The sequence below is a fragment of the Neltuma alba genome, unplaced genomic scaffold (assembly GCF_004799145.2).
Source record: "Neltuma alba isolate B1F8T4 unplaced genomic scaffold, ASM479914v2 tig00004928_pilon, whole genome shotgun sequence".
Lineage (NCBI taxonomy): Eukaryota > Viridiplantae > Streptophyta > Magnoliopsida > Fabales > Fabaceae > Neltuma > Neltuma alba.
The window spans coordinates 331,251-349,831 of NW_021633912.1; the positions used below are offsets into that span (position 1 = coordinate 331,251).

Here is an 18,581-nt window from a genome sequence, read left to right on the forward strand (position 1 = left end):
AGCGCAGATAAAACTTTTTCATTTTAAAATTGTGTCTAAACATTCTATTTAGGTCACACTAATAATGACGAAATGAGTATTTATCACACAAATTATCATTTTTATTAATTTATTCATCAACATTAAAAATAAAAAAAATTCATATCATATTAAAAATTAAAATAGTAGCATAAAATCTAATAATATCAAGCGACTAAAACGAAACTCATCTCAAAATCAAAAGACATGTTTATAAATTATGTGACTGATCTCGATTATTTTTGCACAGAGCCGTTAATGAAAAAATTGATCTGACTCGTTTTTAAAAAAAAATGAAAAAGCACACCGAAAAGATCAGCTATGATATAAATAGAAGATTCAATTTTCTACCGTAAATTTGAGATTTAACCAAAACTTCCCCTAAATATGTTTATACTCCTCCGGTCCTAATTATAAGACTCAATTGACTTATTTGAGGAAATTAAGGAAGTAAGTTAAGTTGGTTATTTATAATAAATAAGTATTATCATTCCTAAAATATCCTTGCTAATTAAGTATATTGGCTAAAACTATCATTATTAGAAGGATTATCTTGGAAAAAAATTACATAAATATAAGAGACAAAATGGATTGGGTCTTATAATTAGGACTAAATAAAAAGCCAAATTGGGTTTTATAATAAGGACCGGAGGAGTATTTAAGAAGGGACACATCATATCATAATCATTAAATAATTCATACCATAAAAAACCAATCAAACAATAAAAACACTGCAATATGTACACGTCAGAACCTTTCTGCTTTTTGAAGCGCCATCCCTTCCACGCGGTGGGAATTCCTCCAAGCACCAACGCTCGATATTTTATAACCTCAGTTTCTCGACTTTCCTTTTCTTTCAAATTACAAAAAAAAACTTTTAAACTGCTTGATAAGTTTTCTAACTTTCCTGTGAACGAGATGTTTGAATAAAAATCAAATTATAATTTTAAAAATATTTTTACAATTTACAAAATAAATACGTAAAAAAATTTGTTTCATTTTATATAAAAATGTTTCTTAAAATTAATTTTAAGGATTACTAAACACTCTCTTAGTCTCGGCAAGCATTATTAAATGTGTGTGTATGTTTTGTTTTTAATTCATGGCTACCAGGAGGGTGCGAAGTGTACCCAAAACGTTCCATTATAATTCAACCATTCCAGCCAATTTCCCTTCCTTTTTTCTCACGGAAATCTGTTTGTTGATCAGCTGGACCCAATAATTCTTCTTCCGGATTTACCCTTGTCTGCGCCCCCCGTAAAATTGGTAACGTCTGAAACATAAGCAACGCCTAATCTTTTCCTAAATCTTTATCTTTTGCAGTTGGATCTTTGTTATTGTTTTGGCCTTTTGGGGTCTGTTTGTCATATAAGAATCTGTGGACCCTTAAATTGTGGGTGAAGTGTTGTGGCTCAGTGCTTTCTCTTCCTGCAATCTGATTTAGGGTTAGGGTTAGATCTGCTCCCTCAGATGCCCTTTCCCTTTTTTTTGTTTGTTTTAAATATCTTCTGTTGAAGTTAGGGTTTTCGTCCTCACTCTTAATCATATGGTTAGCCAAGTGAGCTTCATATTTAAAAGATTTTCTGGGGTTATAATACTGCATTTAGTTCAAGTGGAATTTCAGACATCCGGATCAACAACATGTAAGCTTAATTCTGATTATTTTAAGTGTCTCTCACACACATCTATATCTATATATTGATATGTACGTATATTCTTGAATAATAGTGACCTTTTCTGTGGATTTTATCAAACTGATACCAAGTTTGTGAACTAAGTAAAATAACATAAGGATTCTTTTTATCGTTGCCACGACAGTTTAGTTTTATCTAGTTGAAAATTCCAGATAATAATGGTCTGATGAGTTTTATAACAATGTTTACTTTGTACCTCTTTCTTTTTGGACATATAGATACTGGTTAATGATAACTAAAGCTCCTGAAGATCCATTCCAAAAGAGCTTTAATATTATGGTTGAGGTTCTGATTGATTTCTGAATTACCTTTTCCCTTACAATCGGGCAGATCAAAAGTTAATTTAGCTGCTAATCTTGGCAAATGTCCCCGTTAAATGTTTTTAAATTTCAGTATACACCTTTTCTTCTTCATTTGTGCTTACCGATTCCATTGCAATTGATTATAAAATGAACATTTTAAAAGTGATGTTTGATCTCTTAGTAAATTAAAATTGAAAATTACTGCTAAGGCTGTTGTGTTTGGTTTAGCATCTTCAAGTCACCGTCACTTTTTCTATTTATTCTCGGTGAGCTTGGTATGACTGAAGCATCATTACCTCTTAGACGATGCTTACATTTTTGCACTAAATTTGCTCGATGCAGAGTTGGATGTTTTTGCTTCTTCATCACACTTGGACCCTGAATAATTAAGAGTGAATTTCGTTATTTACGCAAGTGATATGTATATTTTGTTCGGATTGAATTTTGGTATTCACTCGTGCTCTGTTATCTTGACATATATATTTTGTTATTTACACAAGTGACATGTGTGTTATGTTTGGACTAAATTCTGTTATTTTTCCTTCTTCAAACTGCACATTCAAATTATGCATTTCCCATCATTGAGGCATTCGCTTATGAGTTAGTCTTGTTTATTGAAACAAGAGTGCACATTTGTTGATCAACCGGTGATTAATTCTTGCTGGAAATATGTTCTGTATGAAACAGCTATAGGTGCAAATATGGTGAGAAACATCTCATTTCATAGATAAAGTAAACAAGTACCTGAAGTTTCTGTGCCATCTCTCAATATATTTATGAGTTAAATTTTCATGATTATATTCAATATCTAACAACATATTGAGGTTCTAACTTGCCATTGTGGTGGATAATCAGAGACCATTTTTGGGTGCCAATTTTTCACTTTATCTGAGCTCTTTTTCTCTCCTTTTGATGTGTCACGTTGCAGATTTGATGCTTTCCAGCCATTTTTGAAGATACTGGATCTTTGCATTACCTGCAATAGTGTTATTTATTTGAGTTGTAGTATGCAGCAGAAGTTTGAACGACCTAAATATTTTGCATTTCTCGCTTCATAGCCATTCTTCACAGTAAGTATTTTAATTGTTGGAGACATCTCAGGAAGTTTAATAGAACCTTGTTTGCAGATTTTGCTTTTCTGACTCTTTTTTTTTCCCCCTTCTTTCCCCATACAGATAACACAACCACGTCCAGATATATTTCATATTGCCTTTGTAAGAGGTTACTAATGGGGACAGAGCTCATGAGAACATGTGTCCAAGAAGATAACGATGAGTTTCCATCAGTTCCACCTGGCTTTGAGTCATATACTTCTTCCTCACTGAATAGGGGGGAAGGCATTGAGAAGCAGAATGATAACAACATGATTAGTTTTTCCGTCTCTACAAGTGTTTCTAATTGTAAACTACAGTCAATTCAGCCTAAAACTGATGTTCAAGTTAGTGATAGTGCAAAGGTTCATAGGTCCCTTCGACGAAGACGATGGATCAACCATGGAGATAACAGTTCAGAGGAAGACTCTGATTCTGAGCGGCTTGATCAAGTTAGTCTTATGTTCAGTTTTAGCGTATGGGGTTGGAGTTTAGTGATATGATATTAAAATTAATGTATGACATTATTGTCGATGCAGAATTTTTCCTCAGTGCCTTGCCTTCCAAAGGGAGTTATCCGTGGATGTCCAGATTGCAGTAATTGCCAAAAGGTTATATTTTCAGATTTTTGCCTTATTCCTGTTACAGAATATCATTTGCATTAGTTATTTGTGGCCTTATATTTGTGTTATGTAGTTCACTGAATGAGGGATTTTTCTGGTGTGCCAAAACAATTGTAATGCTTAGTGTTAGCAAAAGACCTCTTTGTGTCATCTTCATATGTACCAACACAATTGTAATGCTTAGTGATGACAAAATGCTGTTATTCTTGCATGATATAAGTTACTGACATCTAAAATCTTGTGACAGGTTATCGCCAAATGGAGACCAGAAGATGCTTGCAGGCCTGCCCTTGAGGATGCTCCTGTTTTTTACCCAACTGAAGAGGTCTTGATGAGCTTTTGTGGCATATTTGGATTCTCATCTGTCGCCATTATCAATCATTTTATTTAAGTTATACTGGAGAATCAGATCTTTGACATATCTGATTTTTTTCAGGAGTTTCAAGATACCATGAAATACATAGCAAGTATTTGTTCCAGAGCAAAACCATATGGCATTTGTCGCATTGTTCCCCCTTCATCTTGGAAGCCCCCTTGTCCTCTTAAGGGGAAGACAATATGGGAGGGTTCTAAATTTGCTACTCGTGTTCAGAGGATTGATAAGCTTCAGAATCGTGATTCAATGAAAAAGATGTCAAGGATTCATTTTAATTCCAGACGGAAAAGGAAAAGATGCCCTAGAATGGGATTGGATAATGGCAGTAACAGAGGACCTAATGCAGGATTTTGTGAGATTGAAAGGCCCTTTGGGTTTGAACCTGGCCCAGACTTTACTTTGGAAACATTTCAGAGGTATGCAGATGAATTTAAGGCCAGATACTTCAGAAAGAATGAGAACATATCTAATATGGGAGGTAATACAACAATGTCAAAAGAATGGGAGCCTTCTGTGGAGAACATAGAGGGTGAATATTGGCGAATGGTGGAGAGACCTACTGAAGAAATTGAGGTCACTTAAAGTTTCAATATTTTACAGTTTCATGCAATTGCTGCCCACTTTCTGTGTTCAACTGGTACCTATCCTTACCTTAAATTTTGTATTCCCTTTTAGGTGCTTTATGGAGCTGACCTGGAAACTGGGGTTTTTGGGAGTGGTTTTCCCAAAAAGCATAGTGAAGTTGGTTCTGATTCACACTCAGAGTACATAAAGTCTGGCTGGAATTTAAATAACTTTGCTAGGCTTCCTGGATCTCTACTTTCATATGAAAGCAGCGATATATCTGGTGTCTTGTGCCATGGTTGTATATAGGAATGTGTTTTTCTTCCTTTTGTTGGGTAAGAGCTACATCTCTCCCTCATTCCCTAGTCACTACATGTATTTCCTGGTTTGTTCACATTATTCTTGCTTGTAATAAGGGTAGTCTCATGTATATTTTCTTTTATACCACTACCATGATAAGGGGGATGTGTTATAGCCTATTTATTCATAACTTCCATGAACAAGTCAGATTGTTTGTATGAACTGTGTCTGCGCGTGTTATGTTTTTTTGTGCCATGTGTATGGAGCTTCTTAGTTTCTGTTCATGCCCCTAAAATGGGAGGCTGGACTTGGTGGGGGTATGATTTTTGATACAGGGGATTGATATATTTGACAACTTGACCCTGATTTGTGCTATTCCAAAATGTTTCTTCACATGTTCTATCTCCTTTACTGAACTTTTGTTTGTACGTGTGTGTGTGTGTGTGTGTGTGACACACAGAGAGGGAGAGAGAGATGCTATTAAGCTAGCATATTTAGTTGTTGCAGCTGCTAATTCTTTTCATGATGGTTTAATGTTAAAGCATGTGGAGGATCACCATTTATATTCATTGAATTACATGCATTGGGGTGCTCCAAAAATGTGGTATGGTGTTCCTGGCAAAGATGCTTGCAAATTGGAAGAGGCCATGAGAAAGCATTTACCGGACCTTTTCAAAGAACAACCTGATTTGCTTCATAAGCTGGTGAGTTATAGATTTCCCCCACAAATGTAATTTGTTCTTGATGTCATTGCATGTGGAGTTCACTTATCTGGCTCCTGCTTCACGTGTCATTCTTTTTCTGGTCTTGTTTGTGTAATCTTACAAGATAGGTAATGGGGTTATGCTTTTTGGATTGCTACAGAGTAGCACCTAAGTCGTGTTCATTCATATTCCATCCTTTTTAGTTTCATTTCTGTCATTACATATTTGTATTATTTGGTTAACATAATAGCCATATTTATTTATCCAATTCTTGCAGGTCACTCAGCTTTCTCCTTCTATCCTCAAGTCTGAAGGAGTGCCTGTCTATAGGTGTGTCCAGAACCCCGGAGAGTTTGTTCTGACATTCCCTCGAGCGTATCATTCTGGATTCAATTGTGGCTTCAACTGTGCAGAGGCTGTTAATGTAGCTCCAGTTGACTGGCTGCCCCACGGGCAGATTGCCATTGAGCTATACCAGCAGCAAGGTCGTAAGACTTCTATATCTCATGACAAACTGTTGCTTGGGGCTGCTAGGGAAGCAGTACGAGCACTGTGGGAGCTTGATCTGTTGAAGAAGAATACTTCGGATAATTTAGGGTGGAAAGATGTCTGTGGAAAAGATGGTGTTCTAGCAAAAGCACTCAAGGTTAGTGCTATCATTAAGTACTATACCTACATGGGAATATTGATTTTTATCAATGAAAATTTTGTTTGGGAGAAAATGGGGCTAGGAAAAAAGTGAGTTGTATTAACCCACGCCAGGAAAAAACAGCTTTAATCTTAGATCTGTCACTGATCTAAACAGCATGATGGCAAAATGGATTTCAGTTCCCCAAAGTGATGACTCACAAGAAATAGTATGAAACCTTGTTTGATGTGCCAAATATTCAGTTTTTTTTTTTTTCAATCTTTTGTTATCGTATTTCAACATCATCTTTTAGGCATCTTTCTCGGAACGTTCTCTTGAAACAAAAGTTTCTATCCTCGGATTCACCCTTGGCATTGAAATTATGTCACCTAGTTAACTTTACCTTCTGACTTTTCTATGTTGTGTTTCTTAGACACGCGTTGAGATGGAGCAAGTAAGGAGGAAATTTCTCTGCAGTTCTTCACAGGCATTGAAAATGGAGAGCAGTTTTGATGCCACAAGTGAAAGGGAATGCAGTGTTTGCTATTTTGATTTACACTTATCTGCAGCTGGATGCCATTGTTCCCCAGAACGATATGCTTGTTTGGATCATGCAAAGCAGTTCTGTTCATGTGCTTTGGGTTCCAAATTCTTCCTCTTCCGTTATGATATTAGTGAATTATTCATCCTCGTTGAGGCATTGGAAGGAAAGTTAAGTGCAGTATACAGATGGGCAAAAGCAGATCTTGGGCTGGCGCTAACTTCTTCATTATCAAAAGACAAAAGCCAATGTGGTTACTTAATTCAGTCTTCAAAGGAAACGATGCTTCACAAGTTGAGATTAGATTCATCAGATCCGTCTGGTTCTTGCGGCACTATGCTTAAGGAGATGACATTGCATCCGTCATTTGCTTCTATTGAAGATTCTCATTTGATAGATGTCCCAATAGAGAATCTGATGACTTCTGCAAAAAGCATTGATCAGGGTTTTATAAAACTAAGAAAATCAACAGAAGATGTGATTTCCTTGGGTTATTCAAAAGAACTGTCTACATCTAATGGCTGGACAACCCCATGTGAGATGACTAGTCACGAGACATATTCTGAGAAAGAATCAATTATGTGCGAATCTGCTGTTGGGAATCCAGTAGGGGAGACTTCATATTCTTTGCCTCTTCCTTTAGCTGAACATGGACCTAAGAAAACTCCTTATGGACAAGATAATGTTATACTTCTTAGTGATGACGAAACTGATGAACCTAAGATGACAGAAACAGATAGCAAGAAAGAGCTTTCTCAAAGGCTTATAGGTTCTTGTGAGAGACTAGACCCATGCAATTGTAAAGAAGATCCAGACAGGACTATCCCACCCATTGTCTCACTGGCCGACCCTGATGTCATGGATGCTACTCTAAAGGTTGGGAATGATGTGTCTCATGAAAATATGAGTTCTCACTCAGCTTATTTGCATGCAAAACGGGAACATGATATAATTAAGGGGGCAGTTTTAGATTCTACCCTAGTGGATTTCTCCTGCAATACCGGTCATGGTAGTGCAGAATCAGTCAGACAAATTCAGGCTTCCTCAACGGGAGAGAGTGGAGATCATTGTCTGGGTTCTTCTGAGAGTCGTCCTTTGAATCCAGAGCATTCTGGGAGTGTCAAGCCTAAGAACGAGGACAACCATGAGAAGATTGGAGTATGTAGTGCAAATAATAGTAGAGTTGTTAACGGAAACCTGTCTTGCAGTCCAAACAATTTGGGAAGATACTATCGTCAGAAAGGTCCTCGGATAGCAAAGGTTGTCCGGCGTATCAACTGCAATGTTGAGCCTCTAGAATTTGGAATTATATTTTCTGGAAAGTCATGGTGCAACAGTCGGACTATATTTCCAAAGGGTATATGAGTGCGTAGTTTATAATTAATTTCTTGTTCCCTAAGTTTTTTTTACTGTACATTTAATTGATGCAAATTCAATGAATTGATGCAGGATTTAGAAGCCGTGTAAGATACTTAAGTATCTTAGATCCAACAAGTATGTGTTGTTATATTTCAGAAATTCTTGATGCTGGACGGGATGGGCCTCTGTTTATGGTACTTTAACCATCTTACTTTTGTGGTTTGATTTTTAATTTAGATTTAGTCATGATGAAAACTGAAAAGTTGTTTAGGCACGCCATAAGATTAGTAACCAGGATTAGGTTTAGTGTATTACAAACTACTGTGTAATTAGAGAATTTATTGAATGTCAATGTCAGCGCCTTATTTACCATTAGTTTAACATGAACAGTTAATTTGACTGTTTTTTAAGCCTTCACTTTCTTATTCCTTTAATTGGTTATCAGAGCATTTAATTCCCCCCCCCCCCAAAAAAAAAAAAAAGTTCAGTTTATAGAATTTATTTCTCTTAGTTTTATGTGTTTCACAGACTATTTGTGCCATTTGCTTAACCCTTTGGAAAGGATATTGTGAAACTACGGGCTAGTTGGGATAATGACTTTAGAATTAGTTTCATAAATGAACTTGGTTTGAACTTTGAAAGATTTAATTTGAATGATGAACTGGACGTTTTATTAGGATTTCCAAAATGTGATTCAATGGGATGGAGTTAAAGAAATAACAATTGTTTTTCTCCCTCAGGTGTCCTTGGAACATCACCCAAATGAGGTCTTCATTCATATTTCTGCCGGTCGATGCTGGGAACTGGTAAGAGAGAGAGTGAATCAAGAGATCACAAGGCAACATAAGCTGGGAAAAAAGGACCTTCCTCCTTTGCAGCCACCTGGAAGCATTGATGGCTTTGAAATGTTTGGGTTTTCTTCGCCAGCAATAGTGCAGGTAATTTTTCTGTGGAAAACTGATTGATAAATCAATAAATTGCTCCAAGTAGAGTTCGGCAAAAGATCAGTTTTATTCCATTTCTTGCTTTCCGCCGCCTAACTTACTAGCAAAGCTATATATAATAATGATTGTGAATTTTCTTTTGAATCGATTCTAGGATTTTACCACGATTATAGATAATACGGTGTGAATTGCTTGCATGATTGCAGTACTTTCCCCCTTAATGTGCAAATAAATTCAACTGAATACCATATTTCCTTTCATTTGCCTATGGCTTTATTTTATTTATCTTCCCTTTTACGAGGGATGCTCTCTCATTTTTTTTAGGCAAATTGAAACATTTTGATATTTGTTCTATAATTTTTTTTTCAGTTAGGTTTATGGGGATAAAAGAAATAAAAAATTGAAACATTTTGATACTTGTTGCATTTTTCCTTTGATTTGCTTGTGGGTTTATTTGTTCCTGTTCCGCTGGAAGCTTCTTTGATTTTTTTTTGGTTGGAAAAGAAGGAAGCTTCTTGGCCTTTAATCACCCATGTTGGTGATTTTGACGCTCCATTAGATTCTGCTTCCTTTGACGCGGATTTGACACATTTTCCTTCTTTCCCCAGGCTATCGAGGCATCGGATCAAAATCGCGTCTGCAAGGAATATTGGGATTCACGGCCGTATTCACGGCCTCTAGGGCAAATTCAACAAGCCTCGCAGCCCAAAGAAAATGGTGCTATTGCGGATAGGCCGTTCCAGGGGGAAAATGTTCAAGGGGTCCTCAGGAATCTGGTCATGCCTGTTGGGATAGATGCAGTATTAAGGAGCCTGTTCAAAAAGGCCGATGAACAAGAATTGAGCTCACTGTGCAGCATTCTTTGTGACAATAACAATACTGCAGCTGACGGCAGCCTAATTGTTCAACTTCTCAATGAAGAAATCAGCAGTCGTCCCAGATGATTCATTTCCTGCACATAACTGCGCCTAAAATCTAACTGCATGTAAATTCTTGTTTCTGCTTTGAGGTTGCGCATGGTTATCCATACAACCTGTTCTGATTTTTCCCCCCGGCTACCTGACGGAGGGCAAAGAGGGGAAAAGGATTTTCAAAAAGCCAACAGAAAGGACCAATGAGAGAAAGTGAAAACGGAAAATACCTTTTTTACCTTTTTAAGTTTTTAGCCTTTGAATTTTTTTTTTTTTTTTAAAAAAAGGCAGCTGGGTGGGGTGAAAATTACTGTGGACACCTCTGGTATGTCTATATACGAAGATCTGAGAGGAGTGCCGGCCGTAATAGTTTTCTTGGTTCCCGCAGTATTGTGTATTATACAGGGCAAAGCGATGTTAGGTTTTTATTGACATTCATTCATGTTGGGAAATGTGAACCGTGCATTTGTCGTTAGAATAACATTAACTTATTCTCGAAGGAGAGATTTTATTCCCAAGGTTTTGACATATCAAAAATAAGTTGCGTAGGAAGGGTCACATTCCTCGTTCGCAGAGAGTACAATTTATTGACTACATTCCCTGTAGTGCTCATTAATGCTTTCCCTGACCGTAATCTTCGCTTCGTGCTCGCAGTGCCCGTAATTTCACCGCGCTATGCTATTGTGGTTCAGGTAAGTAAACTCCGTTGTGGACTGCCTTGTTGATTAAGTATGACGTGCAAATGTACACCCCAATAGTCACACAAACTTGTAAATGCAAGTCAAACGTGCAAGATCAAATCGCGGCATGGTTGCTGGTCAAAAAAAAAAATCGCGGCATGGTAATATTTTCAAGAGTTGTGATGGTTTTCGTGAGACAGGAAATTTTTGGAGAAGAAGAAGAAAGGAAAACGAGAGAGGAAGAGGAGGGTGGCAGTCGAAAGTGGTCCCAGAGGGAAAGGAGGTGCGGTGAAGTCATGAGGGCCGGCCAGAAATGGCAAAAAAGGGGAGGGCCAAAGATGGAAAACAAAGAGGGGCAGAAACCAAAGGTGGTGCTAAGTGCCACCTTAACCTGAGCAACTGCATGATCGAGAACCCACAAACTTGAGAACCTCGACGTTGATGCAGGGAGGGTTGGCTGTGGACGAATGAAGAAGATGCCGCCGCTATTGCCGACATTCAGTACAAATCTGCACGTGAGACCACGTGTCACCCCCCACTGCACCGTAGATTGCGGGATTGTTGTACGGTCTTCGGCTCTTGAGCCCTTTCTATGTTCCTTCCACCCCCTCCCCCCTTTCCTTCCTCTTTGAGCTCATTTTTGGCTTGCTGCCTCCATCGTTTATCGCCTTTTTGACCTCCCATTCTTCCTTTTTTTTAGGTTAAAAAAAGGGGGATATCACCCCAACAGCATAAAGATTGTTTTTGTTAGTATTATAATGAAAAATAACCTGAGCAATATTTCGCAAATCATTTTTCATATTCTACAGGTTTTTTGGCATTCTGCAACCTAATCACAATGTAAAAATATTTGGAAACAAGACTTCGATCGCAAATAGTAATGTATTTTTTGGCGATAACTGTTTTTCTTTTATATTTCATCGTTTTTTCTATATCAAATGAAACCCTTGGGGCAAGGATATATTTGATTTTTATGATTTAGTTGACAAGAGGGAAAGTTATTGGGGGCTTAAGCAGCTCGATCAAGAAATAGATTGTACACAGCCTGCTTGGTAAGGCGATTTGAGAGGAAAAGGTAACGTATACGAGTGAGTTTATAAATTTGAAAGCTATTTGTTATAATTTTTTATCAATATGACTTTTAAGTTAAAAGTTGTTTTTTTAAATATAATTATAAATGCACTTAAAATTTATTTATGATTTATGCAAAAGTAGCTTTCTGGAATTAAAAGATATTTTTACCCCTATGTTTATATTATTCTTAAGCTTCTCTCTATATTCTTTGTGCTTCCTAACCAATTTTTAGTTATTTATTTTTAATATTCTGTTAACTTTAATTTTTAATATTATTTTTTATTTATATTTATATAAATTATGTAGAGTATATCATCCAATTAATTATGTAATTTTATTTGGTTAAAAAAATTTCATATTACTGTGATTTCTAATTTAAATATATTTTATTCATTAAATATAACTTTTTCTTGTTATAATAATTTAAAATTATTACATTTTGTAAATTCATACTTTTAATTACTACCTCCAATCTTTCATATAAGATCTTATTTGAATTTTATTTTGATCCTAATTATAAGACCTCGATCTACTTTGTCTCTCATATTTATTCATTTGTTCAAGGTAGTCCTTTTAATAATGATAGTTCTAACCAATACACTTGATTAGTAAATATATTTTAGGAACTACAACACCTATTTATAACAAATAACTAATTTAACTTATTTCCTTAATCTACTTAAATTAATTAGTTGGCTTTCATATTTAGGACTAGAGGTAGTATTTTTTAGGACCACGCTTGTGGCTGTTATTTTTCGTGAGGCATGTTGGTCATTCTACAAGCTAAACTTATTTAAAAATAATCCAGACAATTTTTTTACTTCACAAATTAACCTTTACAAAAATTAATCCAAATATAAATCATATTATTCAATCTCACTTTTTTAAAAGTCAGATTGAAAATAAGTTTTTTTTTTCTACTAATCCAAATGGACCTTGCATATCTACAAATGCAAGCAAATGTACGGAGTAATTATGATGATGGAAGGGAGTTGAGAAGTGGCACATAAGAATTGGATTATATTACCTCCAGTCCTTAATATAAAGTCTATTTGACTTTTATTTTAGTTATAAATATAAAACTCTATTTCACTTTGTTTCTTATATTTATCTTTTTTTTTTCAAGATAATTCTTATAGTAATAGTAGTTTTCGTTAATAAACTTGATTAGTAAGGATGTTTTAGAAAAGACAACACCTATTTATTATAAATAACTAAGCTAACTAATTTTTTTAATTTATCTAAATTAGTCAATTAGTTCTTATATTAAAGACCAGTAGTAATTAATAAGGAATGTAACATGCGGTGTTGGGCATAAGCAATGTTATTCCTAACTCGTTTCTGCTGCGGACTGCTTTGCTTATTCCTCATAAGTGTGTTTAAGGGGGTGTTTGGATGAAATCAAATCATGGTCGGGAGAATAGCTTTTGAAGAATAGATTTTTGGGAGAATAGATTTTGTGAAAAAATAATTATGATAAAATGAGAGTGTTTAGATAGCTATTATCAAACGTACTTTTTATATGTGCAAATTACTAAAAAAGGTATAAGTTAATATGATAATTACATAAAAGATAGATTTTATAATATATTTTAATTTAAAGGAATACAATTGTTAATAATATACTACCTTCGGTCCTAATTATAAGAGCCAGTTGACTAATCTGAGAAGATTAAGGAAGTAAGTTGAGTTAGTTATTTGTCATAAATAAGTGTTGTTTTCTCTAAAATATCCTTACTAATCAAGTGTATTAACTAGAACTCTTATTACTAGAAGAGTTATTTTGGAAAAAAATGTATAAATATGAGAGATAAAGTGGATTGGGGTCTTATATTTATACCAAAATAAAAGTCAAATAGGGTCTTATATTAAGGACTGGAAGTAGTATTTTTTACCAACATAATTAATAATATATAAGATAATATAATTAATAAATAATTAATATGTGTGTATATATAAATTATAAGATTAAAAATGTTTACGTAAAAAATGAATATTTTTTACCAAAAAAGATATTATTTTATTTTGAAGATTATAAATATGAAATATCATGATTTTTTTTTAATTTTGAAACATCTCATTTATCTTTTCCTCTTATATATATATATATATATATATATATATATATGATTCTCTCAGGCTATCTCTCGTGCTGTGTCTAGTTGTTGAGACCATTTGTATACGCCAGCAAGCCACGCGAGATGTGGGCGAGTCAAGGGGCATTTTTTGTTGAGACAATGTTGTCCACCTTCTGACACCCCAATAGCCAAAATTTCAGTATTAGAAGCGAGATGATTTCGCTTTTCACATAACCTTGGTTTCAGAGGTTAAAACCATGGTTTCAACTTAAACCATAGTTTTTCAAAATATTAAGGTGTTTGGATGTCATCTGATCTAAACGATGGTCTTACCTCCCAAACCATGATTTTGGATGACACCCAAATAGGCCCTAAATTAAGTCCTTCATTCCCCTTGTCTCAAACTCAGGGGTGACTGTTGGACTCGGTTAAGCATGGATTCAACCCATCCTCCCGTGTGTCTATTTTTATATTATATTCGTTTGAGGTTTTATTTTTATTCCAAACATCACTCTTCACACCTACTTCGTGGATTAAAAAAATTTAAATAAATAAATAAATTATAATAAATATGATATGTTTGTGTAATACTAAATTGTGCATCAATTTATAAGTAAATTAAGTTTAGTTAAAAAATGATACATATGATATATAAAATAGATGAGGATCTTATATTTAGGATTAAATATTCTTATAAAAAGAGGAGTATTTTAAGAAAAATAAAACATTTTTTATACAATAATGACAAATAAGTAACTAATATAATCAACTTTATTAACTGAATATGTACTACCATCTATAATTTTTAACATAAGAGTTAGTTTGACATTCAATTTGATTCTAAATATAAGATCTCAATTTACTTTGTCTCTCATATTTATACATTTTTTTCTAAGATAATCCTTATAGTAGCTGCATATGTTAAATATTTTATCGAATTGTAATTTTAACTAATACACATGATTAGTAAAAATATTTTTTTAAAAAACGATATCTATTATTATAAATAACTATTTTTTTAGTATATTTAAATTAATCTACTAACCAACTATTATACTAATCACTAGAGGGAGTATATTAAAAAGGAAGCCATGGAGAAACGCTTTCACAGTCCTAAGACTGTCCAGTCCTCGATCTCGCGGACACTGTGCAAATAAATAGATAAATAAACAAGTAGATGCGGAGGGATCCTGGATATGGGTTATGCTCTCGGCTGCTTCCCCTTCTATCTCATTCCCTTTGATTCCCACTGGCCTCATGCGTGCTCAGACACGTACATACATGGCCTATTGATGATGGTAAATAGATTTTCACCCAAAAACATTGTAAATATATAAAGCCATTCTTTTTCTTTTTTTTTTTGCCGACATATAGCCATTCAATTTTTGAACTAATCTTAGTCGTACACTTTCTTTTAATTTGATGTCTACTTCTCTTGCTTTTACAAAAGCTTTTTTTTTTCCCCCCTTCAGCGGCTCAATAATGCTGCATTCTTTGAGTTATATTAGATGTCCTGCATTTACATCATACACTCAAAACCCCTTTTTTCCTTTCCTAGTCAGATGAGAGGGTTAATTTTGGAATAAAATAGTCCCTAGTACTATGTGCGCTTTATTATGTGATTATTAAATATTAAATATCACTTGTGATACAAATTATTCTTTTCAATTTTAAATATAAGAATTAGTCAAATTTATTTTAGTCTTAAATATAATATTTCGGTATTCTCCATAATTACTTATACTTAAGAATAGTTTTTAATATAATGATTACAAGGAGTGATATTTTGTATGAAAAAATAATGCATTTTTTTAATACCATATAACACCATAATGCATATTTTTTATGAATAACTAATTTAACATATAACACCATAATGTATATTTCTTATGAATAACTAATTTAATTGATATTTTTAATATGTGTATTTATTTTTCATCTAACTCCATATGTGTGTTCCCATCAAATTATCCTAGTGTGGATAGAAGAACCTCTCTCCTTTATCAACTACGGGGGTGTCTTGATGGAATCAAAATCATAATTTTAAAAATATTTTTACAATATACGAAGTAAATATGTGAAAAAATTTATCTCAATTTATAAAAAAATATTTTTCAGAAGTACTTTTGATACTTCCCAAACACCTCCTAAGCTAGATTGCCTGAAAACGCAACTTCCCATCTGTCAATCTGTTATGAAGCATACTGTAGAACAACATAAAGTTGAATTTGACACTCTTTGGTTACCCAAAATAAGAACATGATTGCCGGTAGATTCGAAGTAAATATGTTCCCAATAAGATTTAATTAAATACTCCATTTACTATTCCCACTTTGACGTCAAAGGCAATATAGTTTCGTTTATTTAAACAACCCACTTTCACACACTTTCAAAATGGAAAATTATGGGACATAGGAGGGCCGGATCAGATAATCGTTATAAAGAAAGGAAAGGGAGGGTCCGATCACATGACGTCTGGGTTTTAATTTAATTACAAGACTTAAGTTTCATACATTTTAATATGTGTGTGTGTGTGTGACGTCTGGGTTGTTTTTTTCTTTTTAAGTCCTATTAGAATCATTCCAGATAATTTTGTTCAAGATATAGTTGGGTATTTTTTCTAATGAGGATTCAAACCTTACTTCAAATGTCATTACAACAATATGCAAGTTTCTTGTACATTGCGCGCAAGAGTCTAATAAATGAAGTATTGTTGATAAGGAAAAAAATTAATGTTTTAATGCTAAGTAGACCAGAATTCCATATACACGCGATGGTTTAGCTTTCATAGAGGGAGGCGGAGGGGGAGGATTCTACGTGGGGAAAATAGATAAATGAATAAATACCAAAAAACCTCGGAAAATCGGGTGCTTTCATGGTACACGTAATACGTAGGAACCCCCAAGAAGGATTTACGAGGTAATTTTGCGGATTCCTAAAAACGCAATTTGGTATATTATTGTTTATTTCGCCATAGTCTAAATTATTCAGATTATCTTTGTTTTGGCGTAATTTTTAAAAAGTCACTTCATGCAATTTAATCCTACTACCATGTGTAATTTAAATGCACAAAATTGCTGGTAAAAAAATTTTAAAATTTATATCTGTACTAGCTTTTATCATATATGCTTGAAAATAAATGTCTTCTATATACTCACTTAGTTACAATTCTTCTTCAATTTTCTTTCAAGTTTTAGAGAGTCATGTATATTGTATAATTACAAAAATAAGTAACAAAAATTCAAAGAAAAAGTTTAACAACCGACCCAAAAAAAGCCATAACAGCACTTCCGGCTAGTCAAATTGCGCGTCGTGTCTGCACATTATGAGATCTGCGTATTTTAACAAAAACCTTGTTGGAAGGGTTTGCTTTTTAATTTTAAAGTACATGATCAACAAATAAGCTGACTTAGAAAGGCTGTTTACATATTTTCCCTTTTATTTTCTTAGCAACAATTCACAAATACATTGCCTTCACGTAAATGAAGCTCATGATATCCTTGAGCAAAACAGAAAAAAAATTAGAAGGGAAAAAATAGACACAAGACAGACGGAGTAACAAGATGAAAGATCCGACGCATCCCGTTCTTCTAAGGATTCAAACATCCCGTTGTTAGGAATATGAATGAGTCGTTGTCAATATTTCCTCATCAATAACTTGATCGGTAGAAATCAGAAGTTGCAGGTGTTGGTGACGTGATTACCAAACATAAAATTTCCTAATTCTTATTCCGGAAACTTCTCAATGTATAATTACAAAAAGACAAAAACATTAATCAACATATGCAGCTCACTTTTCTGCTGCTTTTGATACGAGTGTGATCATCACAATTAGAATCACATAAAGTGGCCCTAGCCATCATGATTAGCTGTGCTCCTTAAAGCTTAATAAAATAACAAGTTTCTTCAAGTCTACCAAACAAGCTGTTACAAAGCCTCACACTAGAAATGAATAAAGGGCTCCTCTTTTTAACCCAGGACGACCAAACCAGAAGACATTCTCAGTCCTTCGTACCAAAAGATAGAGAATAGTATTTCCTCCTCCTTCAAAATTTGATGTTCAGGCAAATGGCTTCCCCTGTGATTGCCAACACTTGGAAGAAATTATTCTTGGATATAAGCCACGGTTCATTCACTTTTGACATGTCCAGTTGTAGCTGGCATCTATAAATAATACACAACATAATCTAGGTTTTTGTCCTTTTGTCTAATGCAGATTTCCCCAAGATCATCTTTAATCGGAACCATACCTAACCAGATTTGACCAATACTTGTAATATTGGCCTCGTGAATTTTCCATTAACCATCCAATGCTTATTTACCTAGTTAACCCGTACTATCTCCCCCGGATATATTATGTAATATATCCTGTTTTGATATGACACGCTGGTAATTCAAATTCAACCTGCAATACAATTCTGCAGATAGCTTTTCTTCCTTCTGGATGTGAATGGCTCTACCGCACGGGCCAACAACACACGCATAGAGGGGCCATGCGAGCAAGCATGTGCGCCAAATCTCGCAAGAGAAAAACGATCTTCATGAAGCTGATATACAATAAAACTTCCCGGCGACAACTAAAACCATCTTCACTAGCTAGTTTATGCGCAGGAAACGGAGTGTCTATATATATATACACACACATACACACACGTATTTCTTTTTTTGAAAGACAGAAGCAGACACAGAACAGC

General features: G+C 34.5%; 1 protein-coding gene across 1 annotated transcript; it reads left to right on the forward strand.

Moving 5' to 3' along the window:
- Positions 1 to 1,141: 1,141 nt before the first annotated feature.
- LOC114746230 (putative lysine-specific demethylase JMJ16) lies at positions 1,142 to 10,566 on the forward strand. Its single transcript, XM_028934455.1, is given in 14 exon segments — positions 1,142 to 1,284; positions 2,943 to 3,084; positions 3,190 to 3,557; positions 3,645 to 3,716; positions 3,976 to 4,053; positions 4,165 to 4,677; positions 4,780 to 4,954; positions 4,957 to 5,003; positions 5,511 to 5,672; positions 5,950 to 6,318; positions 6,734 to 8,198; positions 8,291 to 8,394; positions 8,941 to 9,138; positions 9,753 to 10,566. Coding segments are annotated over 12 exon segments (3,834 nt in total). The 5' UTR covers positions 1,142 to 1,284; positions 2,943 to 3,084; positions 3,190 to 3,242; the 3' UTR covers positions 10,089 to 10,566.
- The last annotated feature ends 8,015 nt before the right edge of the window (positions 10,567 to 18,581 follow it).